Consider the following 26592-nt stretch of genomic DNA (forward strand, 5'->3'; position numbering starts at 1 on the left):
GCATTTGTAATTTACACTCCTTTTAGCATTTTGCTTTTGTATAATTAAAACCAGAATGAATTCCTCACAGTCAGTGCAGCTCCGATTTCAAAATGTTAATGTAGGCCAGCGTCACACGGTGCTAGACATCCTGCAAAATGTTCATTCAGCCAGCAGCATGGATCACACAACACTCTACAATGTAACAGCTACACAAATGAAAAGGCAGCATAATGTTTGTGTGCCATGTCCATTAATGAGTCTGAGTCTGGACAGATCGCAATCTCCACACCCAAACACATCAGGGAATGATTTTTTGGCCTCTAGTCATTGCACGTGTTCATTAATTAGATTTTGATTAAATATTCCTTGTTCACTAAGATCTAGAAATAGTAGCTGTCACTTAAAACTTAAGCTTGGTGGCATTTTGAATATGCAGATTATGTCAAAATAATGTTAACTTGAAAAAAAAATTTAGATTCTGGAATGTTCTGGATATGGCAATAATTGAGGTTCCTGTTGGACACTGATTTGCAATACATTCCTTTATAAAGTGGAAGTACAGTTGTATTCCCTCTTATATCCAATGAAGATGCAGCAAAGACAGCTAATACATGTCCCCTATTGGGCCATGCTGCTTTTCTCTTAATTTGAGCAGTCGTCTTTTATAAGAAACTATCCACCTCTCCAGTATTATTCAATGCTGAAAATTGTCAAACTTTACAATTTAAAAACTCCCAAGATATTTTGTCACAAGTGAAAATTGACATTTTATAAAACTCATATAGAAATGCCCTTTTGAGTGTCAGCATTTCCAAGCTAGAGTTTGTGTATGACTGATTTGATGAAGGAAAATCATGATGACACTTGCCACATAACATTATAGTTATTTCAGTAACTCATTGCAACTGTTCTCATCTTCATCCATGGCTGGAGCCAACTGTTATTCCATTATATGTTTTCAGAATGTTGCAAAGTAACAAATATTTCTCATAAGATTTACATTTAGTTTGTGGTTTTAATATACTAATTAGCTGCTGACCAGTAATGTGGTGTTTCTTAGTAAACATATATACTGCAGATTATCCACTTGAATGAACAATCTCCTTTTATCGCAATATTCATGACAATGTTAATAGTCATCTAAATTCCAGCTGTGGTCATTTTAAGCATATTTGCCAGACCTACTTGTTCCTTTGCTAAGAATATTTGATTTGAAAATTGACATCTGAGTCCCAAGCATAAAACTAGTGATGTTGAAGATGAATTAATTTGATGTCATGAATCCTTTGAAAAGAACAGCTGGGGTGGGGAACATTTGACATTTATTTCACAGGGAGCAAATAGTCTTGACAGCATTTGGAAGGCTTGATTTGAATAGGGAGTTATATTTAGCTCATCCTGAAAAGGACACAGAACTATTGTTTGAGCTGCAGTCAGTTCACTCAGAGGTTTCCTTTAATTGTGAGATAATCAGACATCTACATCCTTACAAACAAATGTAGTATTTTTTAATATGCCAAATGTATATAAAATCACAACAATAAGATTAAAACTACATCTTTTGCAATTCTTCCTGGAGAAAAATTCCATCATTAAACTGGCTGTACAGGACATTGGTTAGGCCACTGTTGGATTATTGCATGTAATTCTGGTTTCCTTCCTATCGGAAAGATGTTGTGAAACTTGAAAGGGTTCAGAAAAGATTTACAAGGATGTTGCCAAGTTTGGAGGATTTGAGCTATAGGGAGAGGCTAAAGGGTTAGGGCTGTTTTCCCTGGAGAGTCGGAGGCTAAGGGGTGACCTTATAGAGGTTTACAAACTTATGAGGGGCATGGATAGGGTAAATAGGCAAAGTCTTTTCCCTGGGGTCAGGGAGTCCAGAACTAGAGGGCATAGGTTTAGGGTGAGAGGGGAAAGATATAAAAGAGACCTAAGGGGCAACGTTTTCACGCAGAGGGTGGTATGTATATGGAATGCCAGAGGAAGTGGTGGAGGCCGGTACAATTGTAACATTTAAGAGGCATTTGGATGGGTATATGAATTGGAACGGTTTGAAGGGATATGGGCCGGGTGCTGGCAGGTGGGACAAGATTGGATTGGGATATCTGGTCGGCATAGGCGAGTTGGACTGAAGGTCTGTTTCCATGCTGTACATCTCTATGACTCTATGACTCGAAGTGTTATGTTAGTTTTAAAATTTTTTGTGGTCCCTAATCCTTGCTTTCATTTTTATGTATTAGCATAAGATAATAATATTTGAAAGGGAAATTTTTGGCTTAAACTTTATTGTCCAGTGGTTAGTGCCTGGGCATAGCTGTACTGTAATGGTATTATTTTGTGCTTGATAATTTTGTCCTATCAGATGACAGTTCACATTCTTTCTGGTTTAGCTGTTTCTTCTGTTTTAATATCAAACAATCTGACATAATTTTAATGTAACACCCAAAAATGATTGCCTATCAAATGAACCTTTAAAAGTAGGTCTCCATCTATTTTTATGTTTAAAATGTTGTAAAAGATGCATACGTCCAGTTAACATATCTTATTACTGTTGGTATGATTTTGAACTTGGCTTTTATGTTAAGATTTAATCGTGAAACTACAACATCTATATTTTCAATTCAGTTTTCTGGTGTCACTCAAGAAGCTCAATGTCATCCAAGACAAACCAGTCTGCTTGACTGCAACTTATCCACTAGCTTAAAAATTTCCCACTGCCATACAGTGGCTGCAGTGTACCTTTTACAAGATGCACTGCATCAACTGTCCAACACTTCTTTGACAGCACTGTTAACTCTTCGATCTCTGCCATCTAGAAGGAAAAGGCCAACACCCACCACATACAGGTTCCCCATCAAGGCATGTACCATCTTGAATTGGAACTGTGTAAACATTTCTGCACTGTCACTAGGTTAGAACCCTGGTGCTCCCTTCTAAACAGCATCAAGTGTACCTTTACTAGATTGACTGTGGCAGTTCAAAAAAGCAACTCACCACCTTCTCAAGGGCATTTAGAATTGATCAATAAATAGTGGTGTACATACATCTCATGAATCAATTGAAAAGCATGCTGTCAATGCAGTCCCTAGCTGTCAGATGCCTCTATAGAGCAAGTGCCTGAAGACACAATCAATTCTAAAAGAGCATAAGAATTAGGAGCAGGTATAAGCCAACTTGTACATAAAAACTTTATATTTATTAACTAGCTTTGAAAGAAACATGAGAAATTTGCAGGTACATTATAAATAATATTTGTTCTGCTTGGGTGTGACAGAAAATGTCGTTAACTAACAATCTATTCTTATTCATATGTTTAGTGGTGCTATCATTTAATTTAGCTGGCATCATTTTTCAAATATCATTCAGCATCTTCTTTGAGTGGAAACTAATAATTTTGAAATTTGAAAGCTGTAAAGCACAATTGTGCAAAATGATCAAATATTGATGCTCAATGAAATAGTATAGGATAAACCCAGGTTTGATTCCTATCTTCTCTGTCCTTGATTGAGTGCAACAAACAATGACAGTGGCAGTACCCTGCAGTGGAGGGAGATTTATAAAGTCTTGAGAGAGTGGTCCCTCTGTCCCCAGAGGGCTGGCTGTCAAGAACAATGGCATCATCTAAGGGTGTTCTGCTCTTTGAGCAAGGGCATGCACCTCCTGCCTGAGATGCAGAAGTGCAAGTCAGGTGGATAAGGAATGATAACTGATATTCAAAGAAACTGATTTTATATCGTTTGTAAATCTTTAAATATAAAAACTTACAGATACCAAATCACTGAACATAATCAGTATAGTTGGGTTTCTATAGATTTCTTCATTGTCTATCATAACCTTAGCAGAAGATGAAGAGAAGCCTGAGAGTAATCTATTTCTCTGGAGAACTATAGAGCTATTATGACTTTAGCCTTTTTTTCACACACAAGGGAATTTTCAGCCAATTGCCTATTTATGTTTCCATGTTTGTCCTGCTATGCATACAAACAAAATGGTGATTAATTCATTTAATTTTATTTTTCAGTGCTCATTTTTACCAAAGTTCTTCATTCATATAGAAACAAAATATGAAGATAACAATGGTTCAAATGACAATGTAAGTATTTAACATTTTACAGTAATTTAGAACATAAGAACCAGGAAAGGTCTGTTCAGCTCCTTGAGCGTGTTCCATCATGTGCCCCCTCTGTTTTAGATTCTTCCTTGAATGGAAATATTTCAAACATTTCAAGTTTGTCATCACTGTTTAAAACAGTCAACTTTGATTTTCTGGAGTGAGATAGAACTCTCAAGAAGACTGTGTATGGATACAGCCAGAATGCAGAACGTGTACTAAACGTTTGAGTGCAGGAAATGAGAGCAGTTTCTTCAATGTGTAGAAACACAGACAATAGAAACAGGAGTAGGGTCCTCATAAGACAATGCCACTCCAGAGACGATATGAGCCTCTGCATACTCACTCTGCGACATGTTTCTTCTTCCTTTGATAAGGCAGCCAAAACTGCACAGGTTACTCCATGTTGGTCTCACCAAGGCTCGGTATAATTGCAGCAAAACAACGTTATCCGTGTACTCAAAGCCCTTTGCAGTCAAAGTCAACATATCATTTGCCTTCTTAATTATATGTTGGACCTGCATCCTCACTTACGGTGACTCATGAACAAGACTCCCTTTGGATAGCAGCACTTTCCTGTTTTTTTGTCAAAATAAATAACTTCACGCTATTCATATTATATTTCATCTGCAATGTTATTGCTCATTCATATAGCCTCTGCAAATTCCCTTGAAATCTTTTTTGCATCATCCTCACAACTCTTGCTTTCCACTTAATTTTGTGTCATCAACAAATTTTCAACATCCAAATCACTTATATAGATTGTGAACAGCTGTTGCCCAAGCACTTCTCTTTATGATAACCCCCTAAGAACTGCCTGTCATACCGTAAATGACGTGTTTATTCTTGTTCTCTGTATTCTGTCTGTTAACCAATTCTCAATCAGTATATCAATCCAATCCCATGTGCTCCAACTTTGTTTACAAACCTCCTGGATGGGATTTTGGTGAAAGGCATCTGAAATTACAAAACTATCATATTTACTGGCTGCTCTCCTTTATTTATGCTACAAGTAGCATCCTAAAAAAAACTAACAGATTTATCAAACATGATTTGCCTTTCATAAATCTAAGTTAATTCTGCCCAATCATATCATTTTTGTTTTCTCAGTGTCCAGTTATATCCATTATAATATATTCAAACAATTTCCTTATTCCTGGCATCAAGCTAACAAATTTGTAGTTTTCCATTTTATCTCTCCCTCTTTTGTTGAATAGTAGGGTTACCAGTGAGTAGGATCCTTTCCATAATCTATAAAATGTTGAAAGACAACTACTAATGCATCCATTATCGCCATAGTCACTTCCTTCAATGTTCTGAGATGTAGCTCATCTGGTTCAAGGGATTTAGCAATCTCCAAATCCATTAGTATTTTGATCCTACATCTTTATAAATTTTTGAGTACCTCATTTACATATATCCCTTGGTTTCCTAACAAGATCTAATGCATCTTCTGCTATGATGACAGGTACAAAATACATGTTCAGTTTTTCTTCTCTTTTCTTCACTGCACACTCCTCTGTCTGTGCCAGAAATGGACCCACATTTGTCTTTGCTAACTTTTTTGTTTACATTCTCAGACACTAAAGCAGTCAATGTCCAAGTGAAGCAAAACCTGGACAATATTCAGGTTTCAGCTGATAAACACCAAGTAGCATTTTCACCATGCATGTGCCAGACAATTACCATCTCCAACAAGACATAATATAATCATTGCCCCATGATATTAAAACAACATAACTATCACAGAATTACCACTAGCAACTCCTGGGGGTTATCATTGACCAGAAACTGAAGTGGACTAATTATACAAATACTGTCACTACAAAGCAGTTCAAAGGTTCAGAATAGTGCAGCAAATAACTCACCTCTTGACTCTCCAAAGCTTGTCACCAACTACATAGCATAAGTTAAGAAGGTGATGAAATACTTCAATTTGAAAGCAAAAAAAAAGCTGGAAATCGCAGCAGGTCAGGCATAATCTGTGGAGAGAGAGCAAACTATCAATTCAAGTCTAGGTGAAACTTCATGAAAAGCTGGCGGGGGCGGGGTGCGGGTTTCTGTGTGGTTGATGTTGAAGTGCCTGAGGAGAAAGGGTGTTGATAGGATAGATTAGGTGAGGTTAGAATTGCAGCTTCTACTCATTTACTTATGTTTACCTTTGGTAGTTGTCAATGTAGGTTCGTGTTTGGAAGTGTCTAAATGCATGCTTGCCTGTGATGTTCCCCTAATGGTCAATGACAAGATGTGGATGTCCAATGGATTTTGGGAACAGGGTAGCAGTGAATTAGGGAGGATATTAGTCAGAACGCAGCTGAGAAAAACAGTGTGGGCTGATGGTTAGACAGGAAGTAGGATGAGAGAATTGGATTGTGTATCTGAGGGAATGTTAGCCATGTACCATAATCAGCATGATTTTATGGCTGCTGTGCTGGTGATGATGATGATGAGTGGTCAGCCATACTTGCAACTCCCCCTCCCATTCTGCCAAGACCATGCATAGAACAAGTCCTTTGCCTCCTCCATTGCCAAATCCAAGCAACCTGATACTTGGAGGAGGAACGTCTCATCTTCTGCCTTGGGACCCTCCAACCAAATGGCATCAAAGTCGATTTCACTAGTTTCCTCATCACCCCTCCCCCCTCCTCATCTCAGATCCAACCCTCCAACTCGGTACTGCTCTCCTGAACAGTCCTACCTGTCCATCTTCCTTTCCCCCTATCCGCTCCAACCTATCACCATCACCCTCCACCTCCATCTACCTATCGCTTTCCCAACTACCTTCCACCCAACCCTATCCCCATCCTCCTATTTATCTCTCAGTCCCCTTCCCACCACCCCTCACATTCCTGATGAAGGGCTATGCCAAAAGCATTGATTCTCCTACTCAAAAGATGTGTTAGGATCCAAACTAAATGAGTTTTACCACTTCTAGTTAATTCACAGTGGCCAGTGACCCCCAACCTGAAAGCTGTCTGAGTATGACATTGGTGTTTAATGTTCCATGCCAGGTTACTACAAGGTTGCAAAGATGAAGAAAAGAACTGTATAATGAACTAATCTAGAGGCAGTTGAGAGAGGTTGATGCAGAACCATATTGTTAAATAAGTGTATACAACAATTGGTACAACATTTAGCCAGTTCTTCTTCTGACCTTGAAGCTTTTGTATCACTGGTGACCGAGTAGCAAAACAATCAGTTTCCTAACACTATTTGTTCTTTTACTTCCATAGCTGCTTTCAGAATGGAAACATAACAGTGTCGTCAGTGTTGAGTGCAATTGAATGAAGAATTAGTGATGGGGGAGAATGCGAAATACAGGGTCGACATCACGATGGTTTGAAAATAAATGCTACAGTAGTCTTATGTACTTAAATTTAGGTTCCCAAGACCACAGTGGAATTAATGACTGTGTGGTCACCCATTAAATCTAGACTGTAAAGAAATATCCCACCCAAGAAATAGAATATCAGTCCTTGATATTTTATATACTGCTTATCACTAGGAAAAGTATTTTACATTCATCTTCCAACACAATCAAATAATAGTACATTCCCATTAGCCAATCCTTGATTTTTTTTTAAACTCAGCTCATTTCACAAAGAAATTATGATCACTCATCCTAATTCCTGCATTGTCAACAATGAACAGTGCTGACATTTATGGAATTGTTCTCTAACTTGACCTCCAAATCATTCTTGTCACATTTTGAAGGATTAAATCAGAACAAATTATTTCCTGCTGTCCATAGCAAGGATTGATGTACTTTTCTGAAGTATTTCTATCCCCTTTCTTTAATCTCAGTATTCAATTCGAATAACTGTCTCAGTTAAACTTTGCTTCACTTGCTATGCCACGGAGTGGTAGAGTGTAACGTCCTATAGAAATGTAAGGGATGTGGAAGGAAAAGACTTTCCTACTTTTAACCATCTCTTGTACTTCGCTGAGAAACAGCAACGACACAGAGCTACACCAATGCATCTGTCCGTTTTAGCTATAAAACAGTGAATAACATTTTGGAGATCCGCTCAAAAACTAAAAGTATGAAAGGCAGTCATCGAGTAGAAAGCAAGTTAGGATAGATTAAATCAGAATGCTGTTGCTGCTTTTCCCATTACATGGCCCTCACACTCCATCTAATGGTGACTCTCAGTTAACATTTTTATCTTTGGTAAACACTATTTTGAGTTTTTATATAATAGAAGTCATAGAGCTGTACAGCACAGAAACAGAACCTTCGGTCCAACTCAACAGCACCGTCCAGATATCCTAAACTAATCTTGCCCCATTTGCCAACATTTGGCCCATTTCCCTCTATACCCTTCCTAAAGTTCTCACCAGGATGCCTTTAAATTTTATAATTGTATCTGCACCACCCTCTGTGTGAAAAGGTTGGCCTTCAGGGCCCTTTTAATTTTTTCCCCCTCTCACCTTAAACCTATGCCCTTTAGTTCTGGATTCCCCAATCCTGGGAAAATGACTTTGGCTGTACATCCAATCTATGCCCCTCATGATTTATAAAGTGCTATAAGGACAGCCCTCAGCCTCCAATGCTCCAGGGAAAATAGCCCCAGCCTATTGAGCCTCTTCATATCCTCAAACCCTCCAACCCTGGCAACATCCTTGTAAATCTTTCCTGAACCCTTCCAAGTGTTGCAATAATTTATGGATAGCTTGCTGTGCATGATGTAAGGAAGTTTGCATTTATTTTATAATACAAACAACACAGCAACATATTGAGGAAATGGCTGCCCCAGAAACGCCATTTAAAAATATTTATGTTTATCCATGTGCAGACTTCTCATTGTTCCGCAGTAGCCATGTCAACATTATATTCTGCACGTGATTGGTCCATGGTAATGTGTCTAATTGATCACTGGCAATCGTGTCATCACCTTTGAATTATATGGTTCACAGTTTTCATAAGCTTTTACAGAAAATATTTCTCTACTTTGCTTTGTAGCCACAGAAACTTAATTTTCAAAATTATGCGATACAGTTCAAGTGCTATTTCATGTATTTTGTACAGCAAAATAAATGCACTCCCATTTTCACACATACAAAAGGAAATCTACACCACCAGTATGGAATTACCTAATTTTCCTCATTACTAGAATTACTTAACTCCCTTGTAAATTAAAATATAATCCTCATGATCACATATTGTATATAACCCTCTGGGTGGTATTAAATTGAGGTAAAGTGAACTCGTGATTGCCAACCTACTGTTGCTTTAAATGTTGTATTCTAGTTGACATCGTCCTTTCAAATCTTTCAAACCTAGAAGCAATGAATAAGAAAAGCTAATGTTAAAGATGTTCATCATTTGTGGTTCATTCAGAGTGTAGTTAATTCCTGCATGATCGTTGGATCCTAAGTATTGAATCAGCTATCATCATTAGACATAATTCACTCACTGCCCCCACTGGGTTCAACACTATTCATTGTGTATACATGCCTTCAGTTTATAAATGTGGTGGTACTTCCTATTTGTTCTGACCAATTGCAATTCCATGATTGATTTGCTACCTTCTCATTTACTTAGAGGTGTCCTTTGCATTCTGCATATTGATCATTGACCAAATATATTCTGTTCTCTCATTTTACATAGTTATGTTCTTGTTACAGATCTTTGATTCTGAGGCAAAAGACATCGAAAGGGATGTGTGTTTCATTGATATTGCTTATGATGAAATTCCTGATCGTTATTACAAAGTCTCTGAGGTAAATGAGATCTTTATTGGATTCACTATTGCACATCTGAGACTGTGCGACCTGATGAAATGATATGATGGGATTTGCATTTTTGCCTTGGAAAGGTGTAGATAATATCCCCTTCTACTTTATCATGCAACCTTTTTTTGCTGCATTCTACTGAGAACTGCATTAACTAAATAAGACTTTTTTATGGTAGAGATTTAGCTGAGTGTAAAGCTAGAAAGGCTTTCTAATCTGGAAAGAAATAAAATAACAGAGCAATGGGCCTGGGGAGAAATTAAAAATATATTACAAAAGAGATTGAAGTTGTATAAGTAAATTGAAATCCTGTCAGTCATTTTATTCAGTAAGTGATTCACTTTTATCTTTCATAAGAACATATTTTTGGCACAACCCACTGAAGAAAATGTACCAATACTCCCCAGTACTCCTGTCTGTGCACAACCCAAAGGTAAAGGAAAATAAAATGATGTAAATATATATATTTTCCACAATATATTAAAATTGGTGAGTGATTTACTAAGCTGACATTAGTCAAGTCAATCATCATTGTCTTTATTCTAACTTTTTTATATTTCATGAGTCCAAACATTTTCAAAATTTTTAAATTCTATTGTATCTGTTTTTCAAACCCCAGTGAGTTGATTTTTTTAACTCTCTCTCTCATATACACACTAACCCATGTTGAATTATGGTTATATAGGTGCTGGGACTCTTGCATTACCTTGACCCTGAGGTGGGACCAATTTTGTTACACTAAATCTATTTTCAACCATAATAATGTCACAACTAAACCTATGATCAGAAAACAAACGTATTTCCTTCCATACAGGCTGTTCAATAATAATGGTAATACTAGCTGATTTCCTCCTCAGGTCAATACCCACTCAGCCATTTCAATGATGGTACAAATAATCTTTAACAAAATTCGCTCTGGACTCCAATGTTTAAGTTTGCGCAAGACCTCAGCTAGACTGAAATCCATACTGGGGAATCTTGACCGATAAAGTGTACATCTTTGGTTTCAGTCTATTACGAGAAGTAACTGTTTCAGTTACCACTGATTCTAGTAAAAAGCTTAATCTAACCTTGATGGGCTGAAATTGGTTGAGAAAGATCCACCTTGATTGGTTCAGCATTTTTCGATTAGAAAATGGCTGTCTTAGTAAAATCCTAATTAAATACCCAGAAGATTTTCAGGAAGGTCTCGGGACTATCAAAGGAGTCAAGGCCACCTTGCATGTTAATCGTGAACCAATTCCATAGTTCTACAAGGTCTGCCAGTGCCATTACAGGTAGAAGTAAGGGCATAAATCAGGAGCCTGGAAAGCAAAGGAATTATCAAACCACTACAGTTTGCAGAATGGGCAGCCCTGCTCTTACTGATTGTGAAGCATGATGGGTCAGTTCACCTTTTGTGGGGATTTTAAATAGATAGTAAATTGCTTTCTGCGGCTGGATAAATACCCAATCCTTCTCATAGAGGATTTATATGCAAAGCTGGCACAGGGCTCTGTCCTTGTAAACCGGGACATGAGACGTGTCTTTGCAATTGCTGTTAAATAAAGATTCCCAGAGTATGCTACAATTACTACCCATAAGAACTTGTACAAATATGCAAGACTGCCATTTGGGGTATCAGCAGCCTGTACAATTTTTCAGTGGACATTGGAAAATATTTTACAAGGTCTACCCCAAGTCAGCATTTACCTAGATGACGTGCTAATAACAGGGAAGACAAGTAAGGAGCACTTAAAGAACTTGGATATAGTCCATAGACATTTTCCCAATAGGACGAATGCCTTAGAAGGGAAATATGTGTGTTCCTGGCATCCCAAGTGAGTTACAGAGTTGACAAGTTCAGATTATATCTGTTGGAAATTAAAGTGAGGGCGATCAATGGCATGGGCGAGTTGGACTGAAGGGTCTGTTTCCATGCCGTACATCTGTATGACTCTATGACTATGACTCTAAAGGTGCCCTGTCTCCCACATCTGTACCAAAGCTTCGGTCTTTCCGTGGGCTGGTGAATTATTACAGAAAGTTTGTACATCACCTGGCCTCCATCCTGGCAGCTTTGTATCAACTCTTAAAAAAGGGTCAGCCTTGGAAATGAGCCCTAGCCGAGCCATAGCTTTTGGGGAAGTGAAGAAATAGCTGTCATTCTCTAAGGTGTTGGCACAGTAGGATCTCAAGTTAGATCTGGCATTAACATGCAATGCCTCCTCGCATGACATTGGTATTGCATTAGCTCATAGGTGGTCCAATGGAGAGGAACGTCCAATAGTTTATGCATCCAGGACTTTGGTTAATACAGAGTGCAAACACGCCCAGATAGAGAAGGAAGGTCTGGCAGCCATATTTGGAGTCAGGAAGTTTCACCAATAACTTTACAGATGATAACTTGTAATAACAAGCCCCTGTCAGGTCTCCTTAAAGAGGACAAAAAACAGTGTTGTCCATAGACTGAATTGAGCAGTGGGCTCTAGTACTAAGTAGATATAATTACAAGTTAGAAAACCATCCGGGAGGTCGAGTAGCAAATGAGGATGCATTGAACCACCTCCAGCTGGCAGATATACCACCAGTACCAACCAGGACAAACGTTACCACAAGCAGCTTCCACACATTCATAGGTTTGTCTGGGTAGAACCTGGATTTGTTTACACATCAACTATGCAGGTCCTTTCATGGACTGAATGTTCTTAGTCATTGTAGACACCCACTCAAAATGTCTGGATGTGCTTAGAGTTCGTTCGTCAACCATGGAGATGACAATAGAAAGACTGTGTACATCTTTAGCAATAGAGGACTCCCAGAAATGTTGGTCACAGATAACGAACCATCATTTACCAGCAGAGAATTTGAGTGTTTCCTAAAGTAAAATGGTTTTCGACTTATACAGGCAGCTCCGTACCATCCATCACCCAATAGTCTGGCAGAAAGAGCAGTCCAAATTTTGAAGTCAGGCTTTAAGAAATAGCCTGCAGCTTCATTGGTACCAAACTGTCCCAGGTTCTATTTAATTATAAGACCGCTACTCATGCAACTACACAAATAGCTCCAGCTAATGGGAAGAAGACTCCGCACCAGGTTAAATCTGATCTTCCTAGACCGGCAGGGGGAGGGTGAAATAGCATCAGGAACGCCAATGCCAAACACAAGACTCTATTAAGCGAAAGAGAGATAGTTTACTACAAGGGACGAAGTTTAGTGTAGGAACCACGGAAATAGCCCTACATGGGTGAGGCATGGTCAACACAAGGTCAGGTCTAGTGACATATAAAGTTCAGGCAGGTACAATAGTCCTAAACAAGCATATGTGAAAGCTGCAAACTCACAAACAGTGCAAAAGCAAAACGTGCCTGGCATCTCAACAGCCTTTCCAACTGTTACGAAAACCATGGATTCTACCTCTTCATCAAGTATTGAAGCTATCCTGGAATCTGAGATGGACACGGTGGATGTCACTGCCTCAATGCCTTTGCTGCCTGAGGAAGAGAATGAATTACTTCTGAGATGCTCCAGGCACAAGAGGTGACCTAATGTATGTTACATGCCATCCTTAACAGAGGCAGCGTTGGAGATCCTGATCTGGTGCTAAAATGCCCCAGGGGGAGCTACAAAAAGAAACAGCCTGCCTCTGGACTCAGAGGGAGGAACATGTGGTGACTGTAACAAGCTCAGCCAGGTGGACCTCATAGAATATGAGTTGCCTGATTGGGGCTGTTAATCTGGTCCAATAAGGAAGCCCTCGCTGACAGATAAGAATAGGAGGGTCAGACATCCCGTTCACTCTGAGAGCTGGCTCTGAGAGAGCTGGATCAATGTAAAAGACTTTCCAGATGTAAATAATGGGTGACATGGTGACAAAATACTGGCTTCTGTAGAGTTATTTCAAGGACAAATACATGTCTTCCACAACAGAACCAAGGTACTGAAGCTGATTACTTTCAGGGACTGTACAACCCAATACCAAAACACATATGCATTGTTGAAATCACTGGTTCTCAAAATAGGAGTTCATGGACATCTTCGAGGAGTTCATAACATAGGCTGGCCTGTGTGTTTACAACTTAGAAAAGGGTGCAGCGGTCAAGAAAAGCAAATAGAGTGGACTGCTCTGAATCACCCCTTGCACCCCATGCTTCTGCACTCTCTGTGCTCTCTATTCTTTCTCTCTGTTCTTCCTTGCTCTTCTTCTCTCCAGCCTCCTGCTTTCTCTAGGCTCCTGTTCTTAGTATATGGTCCTATTGTCTGCAAGATCCTGCCCATCCCTGGCTGCTTCTCTCTCACTCATACTCAGACTCTGTATTGAGAAGCAAACACACCCATTTCACTAATATCAACTTGTGAATGCCTTATTTCTTAAATGCATAACTGAAATGGTTCACATGAAATACTTTCATCTTTGGAGTGGTCAATGACATCATAATTTAGACAGGAGTGATCTGTGATCGCTAATTCATTTGAAAAGCTGACCATCATCAAAAAGATTTTGAGACCTCTTTTTCTATTAAATGACCAATTCACCCTTTTTTGGCTGCAAAATAAGTGTTACAATTTATGTTGGAAATCTGAAATATAAATGGAAAATGTTGGAAGTGCTCAGTATGCCAGGCTGCCTGTGAGTATTTTTAGCACTTTCTGACTATATTCCATGTGTTCCCATTGGTTACTAAATGATTATGTTGCATGTAATGTAAGATTGGGTTATTTGTAACTCTAATGCTGATGTTCCTTGAGCCTTCTTGAATATTTCACGTAAAGACAATCACTTATATGTCTATACTGTTCTTTTTCACATCAATCAAGGCAAGGCCTTCCCTAATCATAGCAAACTGCAATAGTCAGTCTATAATCACCCACTAGGAACAGCTCAGCTGACTATTACTCAGATATTTCTTCTTTGTGAGACTCCAGCCAATGTCTCTCCATGACAGTCAAACACTACTGTCTTCTTAGCAGATGTTTGTCAGAAATAATCTTGGGCCTCTTATTTCTGTTGCTTAGGGAAACGTACAACAATGCGACAGTTATCCTTTCCAATTAGTATTTTCCATTAATTAAAGTGGTAAAGCAACAGGCCAAGAGTATCACTTCAGCTTTTTGCAAGAGAAGATCTCTTCTGCCCACTGTATAACAAAACCTTGAACTGATTCTTTACAGATTTGTGATTCTGCTTTACTTAGTAAACGCATTAATCTTTTTGCCAGTGTGTCAACTGATCTGAGTAAAGAATAACCATTGAACTAACAAACCATCCTGATGTCCCTGCATTAGTTCACATGGATTATTGAATATAGGGGTAACTCATCGTTCTGATATTTCAGCTTTTAATTTTCACCAGGTGGTAGTCACTTTGTGATGTTGTCCAAATTCCATTGATTTGTACGGTATTTTAAATTGTAGTTTGTTAAACCAAGATTTAATTGCGTTTTATATGCAATTTGAATTTTTTTCACTAATCTCAATCTCCTGCATCAAAACCTAACAAAGAATCCACACCAAATCTCTAATTTTTCCATTCTTCCGCATTCACTGCATTGTATTAAAGCCCATACCTGATATTGAATTCTTTAATTTTTATCTGGAATGACATTTTCGATGTTAGTTAAGTTTCCCCTTCAATGGAGTTATACCTCAAATCAAAGGCTTTTTTAAACATTGACCAATCTGTGTACTGCTTGGATTAATTACATTTTAGAAAATGTTATCATTCTTATTTATCTATTTCATTTTCCAGTGGTGGGGAAAGGTGTACTTAAGGTGCATTAAAGATATATTTATCAATATCATTTTTCTTTAGAGTTTGGATTTTAAAATATGGATATTGGTCTCTTTTTGTAAAGGGGTTTGAGATTAACTAGGAATCATGATTTTAAACCAGAATATGCCTCTTGGAGTGTTAATAGAAGCTTGTTTACACTGTGGAAGTTTATGACCGGGAAAAAACAGAGCCATGATCTTAGCAGAGTCTAGTATGAGCATTTTTTTTTCATTTAATCTAAAAGCTTTTGGGCAGTTTAGCTAGCCTAATGGCAATAATGTCAATTGTTATAAGAACTTATCTGGCTCTCTAATGTCCTTTCGGGAGGCAAATCTGTCATCATGGCCTGGTTACTCTATATATGACTCCAAGCTCACAGGAATGTGCTTGATTCAAAAAACTGCCCTCTAGGCAATTATGGATGTGCAATAAATGTGGTCAAACCAACATCGCCCCCATCCTGTGAATGGATTTAAAAAGTTAATGGAAATGTGACTGTGGTCAGAAGCAAGTCTCTCTGGAAAGAGATTGTTCAGAACAGTTAAGGAAATAAGTTACCTTGAAAGAGGAAATAAGGTACTTTGTGAAGCTGACAGACCTGGAGTATTTGGTTAGAACTCCACAGATTATTAAGAGAACAAAGATCTAAGCTCTTATTTGTGTGGATGGTCAAAAGAAAGGTCTGTCAGCTCAGAGGACCAAAACTGGGAAGGTATGGTTCAGTCATCACAGCTTGGGATGGAATTTCTGTGGCTGTTCGTGTATCTGTAATGTGATAGGACTGGGGAGTAGATGGCATTTTGTTTTACCTTGTATATTAATGAGTGTTATATTTAGTGAGCTTAGTGTGGTTTATTTCTGTTTCTATTTTGTGTTATTGTTAAAAGTCCAGTATGCTTATGTTTCAGTGAAAGTCCACCATGTTAAATTACAAAATAACAAAATGTGATCAATCCAGCCAGATTATGTTCTAGATTCTGATTTATTCAGTAGTAATATCAGCTGGAATCATAACACAATGAATCTGAATCGAAGTTCTTACTATGAATAGAGTAACTTACATATTTTTTCACAAATACAGAAATCATTTAATCGAGTTCTTGAGCTAGGAATTGGAAATTATTTTATAAGTTTGCATAGCTTTGATTTGAATTAGAATTCAGACCAGCTCCCATTCAGTCCTCAGTTAATATGACGCACAGCAGCTTTGCTCATTAAAAGGCACCAAAGTGTTGATAATTCATGACCCACACAATACCCATTTGAACATTTTTGTTGATATCGTCCAGTGTTTGAGCATATTCCATTAAATTTCAGCGATTCCCTTGTTAATTAACAAAACTGATGAACTGTTTGAATATGTAGACAAATTGCTCTTTATTTGTGACTGTCTTATGTTTTGTGATTAAACACACCTTGTAACTGTGTAAATCCATGATATAAAACACTGATGATTGCTGTTATGGTGCAGTGGCAGTGTCCCTACCTCTGAGCCAGAAGACCTGGGTTCAAGCCCTATTTGCTCCAGAGATGTGTAATAACATTGCTGAATAGATTGATTCGTAAAAAAAACAGCACTGACAGCATGGATAAGCTGTGTTATTTATTCAATTTCATTTTGTAAATTATTGTCTTTCTATTTTTACCTACTTCACATTATGTTTTGAGGCTTATGCCAATCTACACTGTTCATACTGTTTGTCTGACTGCTATCAAGTCCAGGAGAAGAGACAATGCTAAGTATCCTGCTGTTTTGTCCTTTTCTCCAATATGAATCACTTGGTACGGAGGAATTAAGAATTTTAACAATACAAGCAAATTAACTTAACACAGTGGGGGAACGTTCATCCGAATACTGCACTTCAGATATTGTATCCAAGTCAGTGAAGGAAATCGTGGATCATCAGCATGTCTGATACCCAAATCCATTTGGTAATCCTCCCAGCTGCACTACTGTAGACTTAACTGTATAGCAGTGTAGTTTCACCTGAAATAGCAGCTATCAGGTCAGCTTATGTTTTCACTGACAATGGGAACCCCAAGATAGATAATTATATTATCACACTTGTATGCTTTTTACTTCCAACTTGCTCAAATGGTAGGATCCAATACTAATGTCTCCTTCAGGCAGTTCCTTAATGTGCCCTCATTGTATCACCAGCATTCACTGTGACAATTAAAATGATCAAAAATAATCAATAATAATAATAAACTCAACAAGCTTAAAATCACAATAATTGTTATAATTGCTTGTTAGATGGGATGCTGTTTGATTCCCTTTTTTTAACATTCACCGTACTTTACCCTTGAGTTGTCACCTCTAATTGAAATAATTTTATATTTACTTCAAACAACTAATCAAAATATCAAATCATGAATATTAAATGATAGCCTTTCTGGAAAGTAAATAGGTGTGTGAGTCTTCCATGGGAAAATTGTCCAAAAATGATTCTACTCCATGTAGGTTTTATAGATCAGCTTCATTCTTCTAAGATCTTTTTGAAGTCACGTCAGTACTTCTTAATCGTGAAATCCAATGAATTATTCATGCTTCAGAAAGAAATATCCTGTAAATCAAATGGCCTGTTTCTGTGCTATAAAATTCATTTATACTATAAGCATGTGCAATCTGCTTATTTAATCTAATTTTTCAAGTTATGACCGTCTGTTTAATCAAATTGAACAAGCGGCTTTACTAGCATTCTATTTTTGACAAATTATTTGAACTGGCTGTTTCCTTGCAAGTGTCAATTTGTGGAATAGGTTGCATTTCATAGAGTGGAATCTTCCCAGGCCCTCCCTGATGTGTGCGATAGTGAGAAATTTGGGCGAGTTGCAAGATTTCAAGCAAGGAATTTCTGGGTGTTGAGATGAATTTCTCAGTACTGAGCAGAGAAAGGTTTATTACTGCTCTCACCACCTTTGTTACTACCTGATCTCACCTCATTAATATGCAGGCTCCCATTTTCCCAGCCTGAGGATAGAAACTAGACACCAAGAATTCCTGACATGAATGTTTGTGCTGGTACCTGGCAACTTGTTCATTTTGGATACATGATACTAACAGCTCAGGGCACTCTTTAAGAGCCACAGTCGCATACATTCCATGTCCATAGACATTGGCATCCAACATGTGCCAGCCTCTTTGATTGTAGCACATGTTCAATCCATTTACAGTATACTTCTGCATTTTAAAGATGCATTTTGTAATACTGCTGCAAGTTTACTCCACACAGGTCCAGGCACACAGGTCAGGGAGTGGATCAAGCTGCATTTCAAGAGCCTTCATTTGCTCTCTTCATACTCAAGAGCCTACATCAAGTTTGTACCTTCCTGAATTCTCACAGCATTTCTGCAATGCCATCCATTTCAGTGCTATGCCCTCTCAACTGCACGTTAAAGTTTCACAGGAATTGCTGGCGTTTGTTTTTTTTTGCCTCTCAGTTTAGTACAGACACAAAGCCAAGCAGCTTGCCATGCTTGTCAGCAGTCATCGGTCAATGGAGTGGACATGTGGCTGTCAATGTTACAGCAATCTCATAGATGCATCATGTGCCAGCAAACATACTGCACTTGAAGCAAACACACTGCACTTGAGGCAAGCAGAAGCCCATGTCTCAAAGTGTAAATGGAGTAGTCCTGAATCAGGGGCCCTGGCACAGTAAGTCTAGGGCAGCATCCACTATCAATCCAGATCAGTCTGCCACTTGGGTGGTCAGGGTAGGGAATGCTGTTCTGTTAGGCACCCGACCATCTGTCTTGACTCTTTCTACCCTATTGTTGGTTTTTTTGCCTCCTGATGTAAAATAAATGGAGGAATTGAGTGAAGTGGAAATGCTTGGCACAGCTGTTAGTGCTGGTGCAGGTGGGGAAATGTGATGTGTCCTGAGTGAATGAGTGGGATGTGCAGAGGCCAGGCAGGGTTGGTATTGTGGGAGGGTTGGGATGTGTATGCTAGCACTTGACCAGGTATAACGGCCTTTTAGCATGGGCATCAGTACTAGGGATATCAGGATACCCCACAAATGGCAGCTGTGGTGAATGGGAAAATCAACCCAGCATCGGATATGATAGGTAGTTAATGAGGAGAGTTTGAGCCAATGGTGCAAGAAAACCTGTTAGCCCTGATGGAGAGAAACCATTATTACTTTCACCTTCACACACAGCATTATGTACACTTTACAAAGAGGGCCCAATTAACAATTTCTCTAATTTGTTGTTGTGAAATTTTGAAGACTCATTAATTCTGTGTCGTACAAAACAAAGGCTGAAATAATATTAAAAATACATTGAGTTAATGGTAGTTCACAACTCTTCTTTGACTTCCTCATTATTTGCAATGGAAGAATTTTTTAATCTTCTAAGTCTTACAGCCTAGCCAATTCTGACCTCACAATCAGATGTATCATTATATACCTCTCACTCTTCACTTCTGGCCTCCACAATACCATTCACCCCACCCACAACTTTTCCCCACGCTCTTGGACTCTCAATGTGACTTTTCCAGCTTGCTTTTCTATCGAACTGGACCAGCCAGACTGTGATTATGAGAAAATCAGAAACTGGGAATTCCATGACAAATAAATCATCTCCCAACTTCCATACGTTTGTCCACTGTCTACAAAGCAAAGCAGTGTGATCAAATACTCTCCACTTGCCTGAATGTATGCATCTCCATCAATGCTGAAAAGGTTCAGCACCATCCAGGACAAAGCAGCTTGCTTGAATGGCAACCCGTCTAACACCATGAATATTTATTCCTTTCACGACTGACATTCAGTGGTAACAGAATTCATCATATATAAGGTACATGCAGCAACTCGCCAAAGCACTTTAAACAGCATTTTCCAAACTTCATAACTTGCCCTTCAAAGAATAAGAGCAGTAGGTGCAAAGATAAGCATCATCAGCAAGTTTCCCTGACAAATTGCTGACCATCCTGACTTGAAACCACATTGCCATAATGGTAACATCTTCACAAGGATGGTTCCTGATAGGCAAAATAGACTAGCCATGGCAATGATGTTTTCATTGCAAGAGCAAATAAAAAAAACTTCTCTTTCTAAAGCCTCATCAGAGTTGATCTATTCAACCATTCCTTCTTGACTCTTCTCCTTTGGCTGTTTGATGTCTGTTATTCACCTTTGGTACAGTGCATTTGCATACTTTATTTTTGGAAAGATGGTAGATGAATTCAATTGTTGTTTTCTGTATAATTTCATGCACATATTGAATAGTCTGCTGTTTTGAGTATACAAATCAAATTTAGGTCAGTCCACTTAATCTCTGAGAGCTAATGTTGAATGGACTGTTTGACAGAAGATGTTTTGTCTGAGCAATCCGTGCCTTCAGTAATTAAAGTTGACAACACAGCATTCACAGATTAACGCTGCCCTTTCCCTTTCTGCTAGCTTCCATTAATATATTGTGAATCAAGCTGACATTTTTCATCTCTAATAAATTGTAACAAATTTGTTCAGTATATGTTTAGCCAACAGTATACAGAATTAAATTGGATGCTCTAAACAATTTTTAAACCCATAGTACCCCAGTGCAATTTTGTTTGTGTAGGTTCCTCTTCAGTTTCAATAATTCAAATCTTTCACACTGTACTCAAGTTGAATATTTCACAGATCCAAGAGCTAAGTTACGTTTCAACTTAAAAGTCAGCAACACTGTCTGCATGAAACATTTTCCTGGTAGTAACACATTGCTACTAGTTGATTAATTGACTGTATTACTGTTGTCCTTACAGAAGGTATTTTATTTCCTATTTAGTTGTCATGGTCAAGGAAACTTGCTTGACAGATTCTGGAGCAGTAATTAAGACGCCCAGGCTAATATTGTGAACTTGAGGATGTAACTTTTTTTTTAAATGGTCTGGGATTTACATATGAAAGAACTGAAACCAACATGGTCATTCTAAAAGATGAGAGAGTTAACAATCCAGGTCTTTTTCAATATATCATTTCAGTTACATCACACTGTAAGCCTTTGCTGTATATTCTGTGTCTTACAATCTTATACTCCACAACTACCTGATGAAGGAGCAGAACTCCTTCCAAATAAACCTATTGGACTATAACCTGGTGTTGTGTGATTTTAAACTTTGTACACCTCAGTCCAACACCAGCATCTCCAAATCATGACAATGCTCTATGAGACAGATCGAGAACAGATTCAGTAACCTAAAAATGTAACCTCTCAGTAGTCCTCTGCCCATGTGTTTGCATGTGTATGCATGCAAAGGGAGGGATTTTCCATTGTTGGCAGACATACATTACAGAAAGGAAGATGCTTGTGGTTGTTGGAGGTCAACCATCTCAGTCCTCAGGGGGTAGTGTACTGGTTCCAACAGTCCTCAGCTGGGACTTCACCAATGGCTGTCTCTATTATAAGGTGGAAACTGGGGATATTGTACTGTTTTTTAATAAAAGGATTAGGTATAAACCATTAATGGGAGACAGTGAGGTCTGAAGATGCTGGATTTCAGTGTTGAGAGTGTGTTGCTGGAAAAGCACAGCAAGTCAGGCAGCATCTGAGGAGCAGGAGAATCGACGTTTTGGGCCAGCGCCCTTCATCAGGAACCAAATAAACCAATTAATACTGGGTCATCAACCTAACTAGTTGTTGGGAAAAAGTTCTGAGATTTTAAAATATCTTGACTCTGAATGCTGACATTGGATTACCATTATGTTTACAAGAAATGTAAAAATAATTGCAGAATTTGTTTATTTTGTGCTGTATATGTAATACTGTTAAATAAACCAGAAAATTAGCCTATTACAAGATTAGTCTTCATGGAGCTTAAATTAGGTGGCTATTTGCTTCGACTGTTTTCTTCCTGTTATTTGTGTACATCTTTGCTTCCTGTCTTCTTGGTCTCCTTATATGGCACATTCCTGCACCATCACAAAAGTAACTCAAATAACTTGTTCCTATCCTGCGTTGATAACTTTGACACTGACTGTCATAGCTGCCCAGAAACTATGCTTCCTCTAGTTCTCCTATTCACATTCCCTTGGTTTTCAGCACAGAGATAAGGAATGTTCAGCCAAAGGAAACTGAAAGCCTGCTAGATTTCTTCTGTCTGTGACTGTGACAGCCTTGGAAACTAAGTAGACTACTGGCAGAATTGTACAGAAGTCTGAACAATGTGAGCTATGGCAAATTAACACAGAAATTACTGAAGAAACGGAGCATGTCTGGCATCATTGTGGACAGAAATCAGAGTTAACGTTTTGAGTCTAATGCCCTTCTTTGCAACAAACCCTTCTGTTTTTTGCTTGTTTCAGGTGTCCAGCACCCACTGTTCCTTGTTTTAATTTTGAGGGCCATGACAAGATGTGTGGCAGAATCAGGCATCAAGTGTGGTGAGGCCCATCTTGACATCGGGAGCAATTCTCGACAACTTTTATAGTTTTCACAAACAGCATGGCAAGGTTCTCACGAGGCTGTAGCAAGATACCAATTGGCAGGGATTAACCTTTATTAAATGCCTGGTTAATGGCACAATTTGGCTTAATAATATACATCTTCCCAGTTGACAAAACTTGCCAAGCGAGTTGAACATCAGGAAAACTAAATGAGGAAATCAGATCATGTCCTTGACAGATTCAGCTCACCACTTGCTTCAAGCAACATTCATGTTGCCTACAACTAAACTGCAGCCCAGGACACAATCCATATGCAACAGTCACGTACATGCTGCATCCTCCGACATTGACATCTGGTATCTGCCAACTTCTTGTGCACTCCAGAAGCACAGATTTACATTGTGGGGCATACTGTCAACTAGCTGCAGAAGATTGTGACTGGGACACTTTGCACAAAGGCATGCAATTCGTAGACAAGACTGGGCTGCATCTAAGGGCTTTTCACTTGCTCTCTTTAGTCCTCACTCACTTAGCACCTATCTGCATGCTCATAGCAGCCCTTCCTTGCCTTGACTTGTCTTGCCATGCCAATTAGCACGGTCACATAAACAAGTAGCTTGCCTTGCTGCTAAGTAGGCTTTACTCAAAAGTGAGCACATCTTGCAAAACAGTGCTATGTCAATCTCACACCTATTTCATGTACTGCAACTGCTACAGCCATACGATTTGATTTGATTTATTGTCACGTGTACCTAAGTACAGTGAAAAGATTTGTTTGCGAGCAGAACAGGTAGATCATAGGGTGAAAAAAAATTTGAACACAGTGAGGCGTATAGGTATCCAACTCTTAGGGGAGTGACAATATGATGGGAGGATACAATGGGAGGTGAGAACCTCAATTCAATTGTTGTCACTAAAGGGGTAGTGTTTAGCAAACTTGAGGTCTAAAGGTGGGTAAATCCCCTGGTCCACATGGAATACATCCCAGGGTGCTGAAAGAAATGGCAGGAGTTAGAGTAGATGTGTTAATGGCAATTTACCAAAATTCACTGGACTCCAGGCAGGTCCTGTTGGACTGGAAAACAGCGTATGTCATATCGCTGTTTAAGAAAGGGTGTAGGTGAAAGGCAGGTAACTATAGGTCAGTAAACTTAACATTTGTAGTCAAGAAAATGCTGGAGGCTATCAATAAAGAAGAAATAGTGAGACATCTGGATAAAAAGGGTTCCATCAGGCAGACGCAGTGTGGATTCAGAAAGGGAAGGTTACTGGAGTTCTTTGAGTATGTAACAAGCACAGTGGATGGAGGGGAACAGATGGATGTTGTATACTTGCATTTCCGATGGCGTTCGATAAGATGCCTCATAAAAGGCTCATCCATAAGATAAGAATGCATGGAAAGAGGACCGGTTAACCAATAGAAAGCAGAGAGTTGGGATAAATGGATGTTTCTCTGGTTGGAGATCTGTGGTAAGTGGGATGCTGCAGGGGTCAGTGTTGGGCCCGCAACTGTTTATGATATATATAAACAATTTGGAAAATGAGACTGAGTGTAATGTATTCACGTTTGCTGATGACACTAAATTGAGTGGAAACGCAAACTGTGCAAAGGATGTGGAGAGTCTGCAGAGAGATTTTGATAGGTTAAGTGAATGGGCAAGGATCTGGCAGATGGAGTACAATGTTGGTAAATGTGAGGTTATCCACTTTGGAAATAAAAATAGTAGGCCAAAATATTAGTTAAATGGTAAAAGATTGCAGCATGCTCTTATGCAGAGAGACTCAGGAGTGCTTGTAGAGGAATCACTAAACGGTGATTTACAGGGGCAACAGGAAGGCAAACAGAATATTGGCTTTCATTGCTAGTTGGATTGAATTTCAGAGCAGGGAGGTTCTGTTGCAATTGTAAGGCGTGTTGGTGAGGCCATACTGAGAGAATTGTGTACAGTTCTGCTCTCCTTACTTGAGGAAGGATACGCTGGCTTTGGAGGCGATGCAGAGGAGATTCTCCAGGTTGATTCCGGAGATGAGAGGGTTACTGAATGAGGAGAGTTTGAACTACTTTGGGCTGTACTTGCTAGAATTTAGAAGAATGAGAGGGAATCTTACAGGAACATATAAAATTATGAAAGGGATAGATAGGAAACAGGCAAGTTGTTTCTGCTGGTGGGTGAGACTAGGACTGGGGACATGGCCTCAAGGTTAGAGGGACAGACATGTGGAGGAACTGCTTTTCCGAGAGAGTAGTGGATCTATGGAATTTCTATCACTTTCACCCCCACCCTCATCGACCCATCGCATTTCCAGCTACCTTCCCCCCAGACCCACCCACTCCTATTTATCTTTCAGCCCTGACCCACAAGCCTCGTTCCTGATGAAAGGCTTTTGCCAGAAATGTCTATCCTTCTGCTCCCTAGATGCTGCCTGACCTGCTGTGCTTTCCCAGCACCAGCATCTGCAGTCCTCTTTTTCTGATTGAATTCTCTGCCCAAGGAAGAATAGAGGCAGCTTCATTAAATATATTTAAGACACAGTTGGATGGGTTTTTGCGTGGTAGGGGAATTAAGGGTTATGAGACAATACAGGTAGGAGGAGCTGAGATGATGGATAGATCAGCCATAATCTTAATTAATGAATGGTGGAGCAGTTTTGATGGGCTAAATGGCCTACTCCTGCTTCTATTACTATGAAACTATGAGTGGTCCTCAGTGGAATTCATGGAGGTATCCATCAGTCAAGGGATCCAGGCACAGTATTCAAAGGCAGTGTCTGATACCAGTCAAGTTCATCGGGTATGGTGAGGAGATCTTTGTTTCTGCTATCCAGAGCATGAGTAACGGTCCATTTATTGGCTCTATAGTAGCCATTATGGGGTCAGAGCTAATGTAGTTAAGGAGGTGGACAGGCACCATTAGGAAGTCTGGTCATGTCTTGCTTGAGGCTGTCCAGTCATGTCAGTCGAGGGTGTGGGCCACTGTCACTTTCCAACATGATACAAAATTACTCTGACCACACTTGCAGTGGATGCAATAAGTGGCTCATTGTGTGAAGGAGGGAGCTGCAGCAAACACCAATTTTAAAAAGAGCTTTTAAAGGGATATAACATTGGCCAGAGACAATATATTTCACCGAGGCAAGTAGGCAGCCTACCCTTGGTGCTGACACTAAATTAAATGGAAAGGCAAACTGTGCAGAGGATGTGGAGGATCCACAGAGAGGTTTAGATATCTTATTGACCCTCTGTTTGTCTTGCACCTTCTTAGCACAGCCACTCAGCTAACCCTTTGCATACAAAAGGATCTAAACATTATGGATGCTGAACAGGGAGGGCCAATGGTGTCAGCATGATCCAATGTCGTGTACACACATTGATCTCCCTGTTTCCAGATGGTGCAGTAGGCTTTCAGGGCAAACCTCAATCAATTGAGCGTCATCCGAAGCCTTGAAGAGCTGCCAGATGATGTGAAAATGCATTTAGCACTGACACAGAGAGACTCACAACCACCTATAAGTTAAAATCAGGAACATTTATATATAATTTTCACTCTTATCACCAAAGTGCCCTCATTACGTTTTCTTCTTTTTCTCCCTCCTTCGTGCACTCCCTTGTTCAGCAGCTTGGGTAGAGGGAGCCT

At 39.2% G+C, this 26592-nt stretch overlaps 1 protein-coding gene across 1 annotated transcript in view; it reads left to right on the forward strand.

Moving 5' to 3' along the window:
- The window catches only part of LOC132827749 (cytoplasmic phosphatidylinositol transfer protein 1-like), a 285683-nt gene that overhangs the window by 238525 nt on the left and 20566 nt on the right, over positions 1-26592 (forward strand). Inside the window, exons 5-6 of the mRNA XM_060844442.1 lie at positions 4004-4075; positions 9722-9817. Of these exons, the coding sequence (XP_060700425.1) occupies positions 4004-4075; positions 9722-9817 (168 nt within the window). The remainder of the gene's footprint in view (positions 1-4003; positions 4076-9721; positions 9818-26592) is intronic.

Source organism: Hemiscyllium ocellatum, chromosome 25 (assembly GCF_020745735.1).
Source record: "Hemiscyllium ocellatum isolate sHemOce1 chromosome 25, sHemOce1.pat.X.cur, whole genome shotgun sequence".
NCBI classification, from domain to species: domain Eukaryota; kingdom Metazoa; phylum Chordata; class Chondrichthyes; order Orectolobiformes; family Hemiscylliidae; genus Hemiscyllium; species Hemiscyllium ocellatum.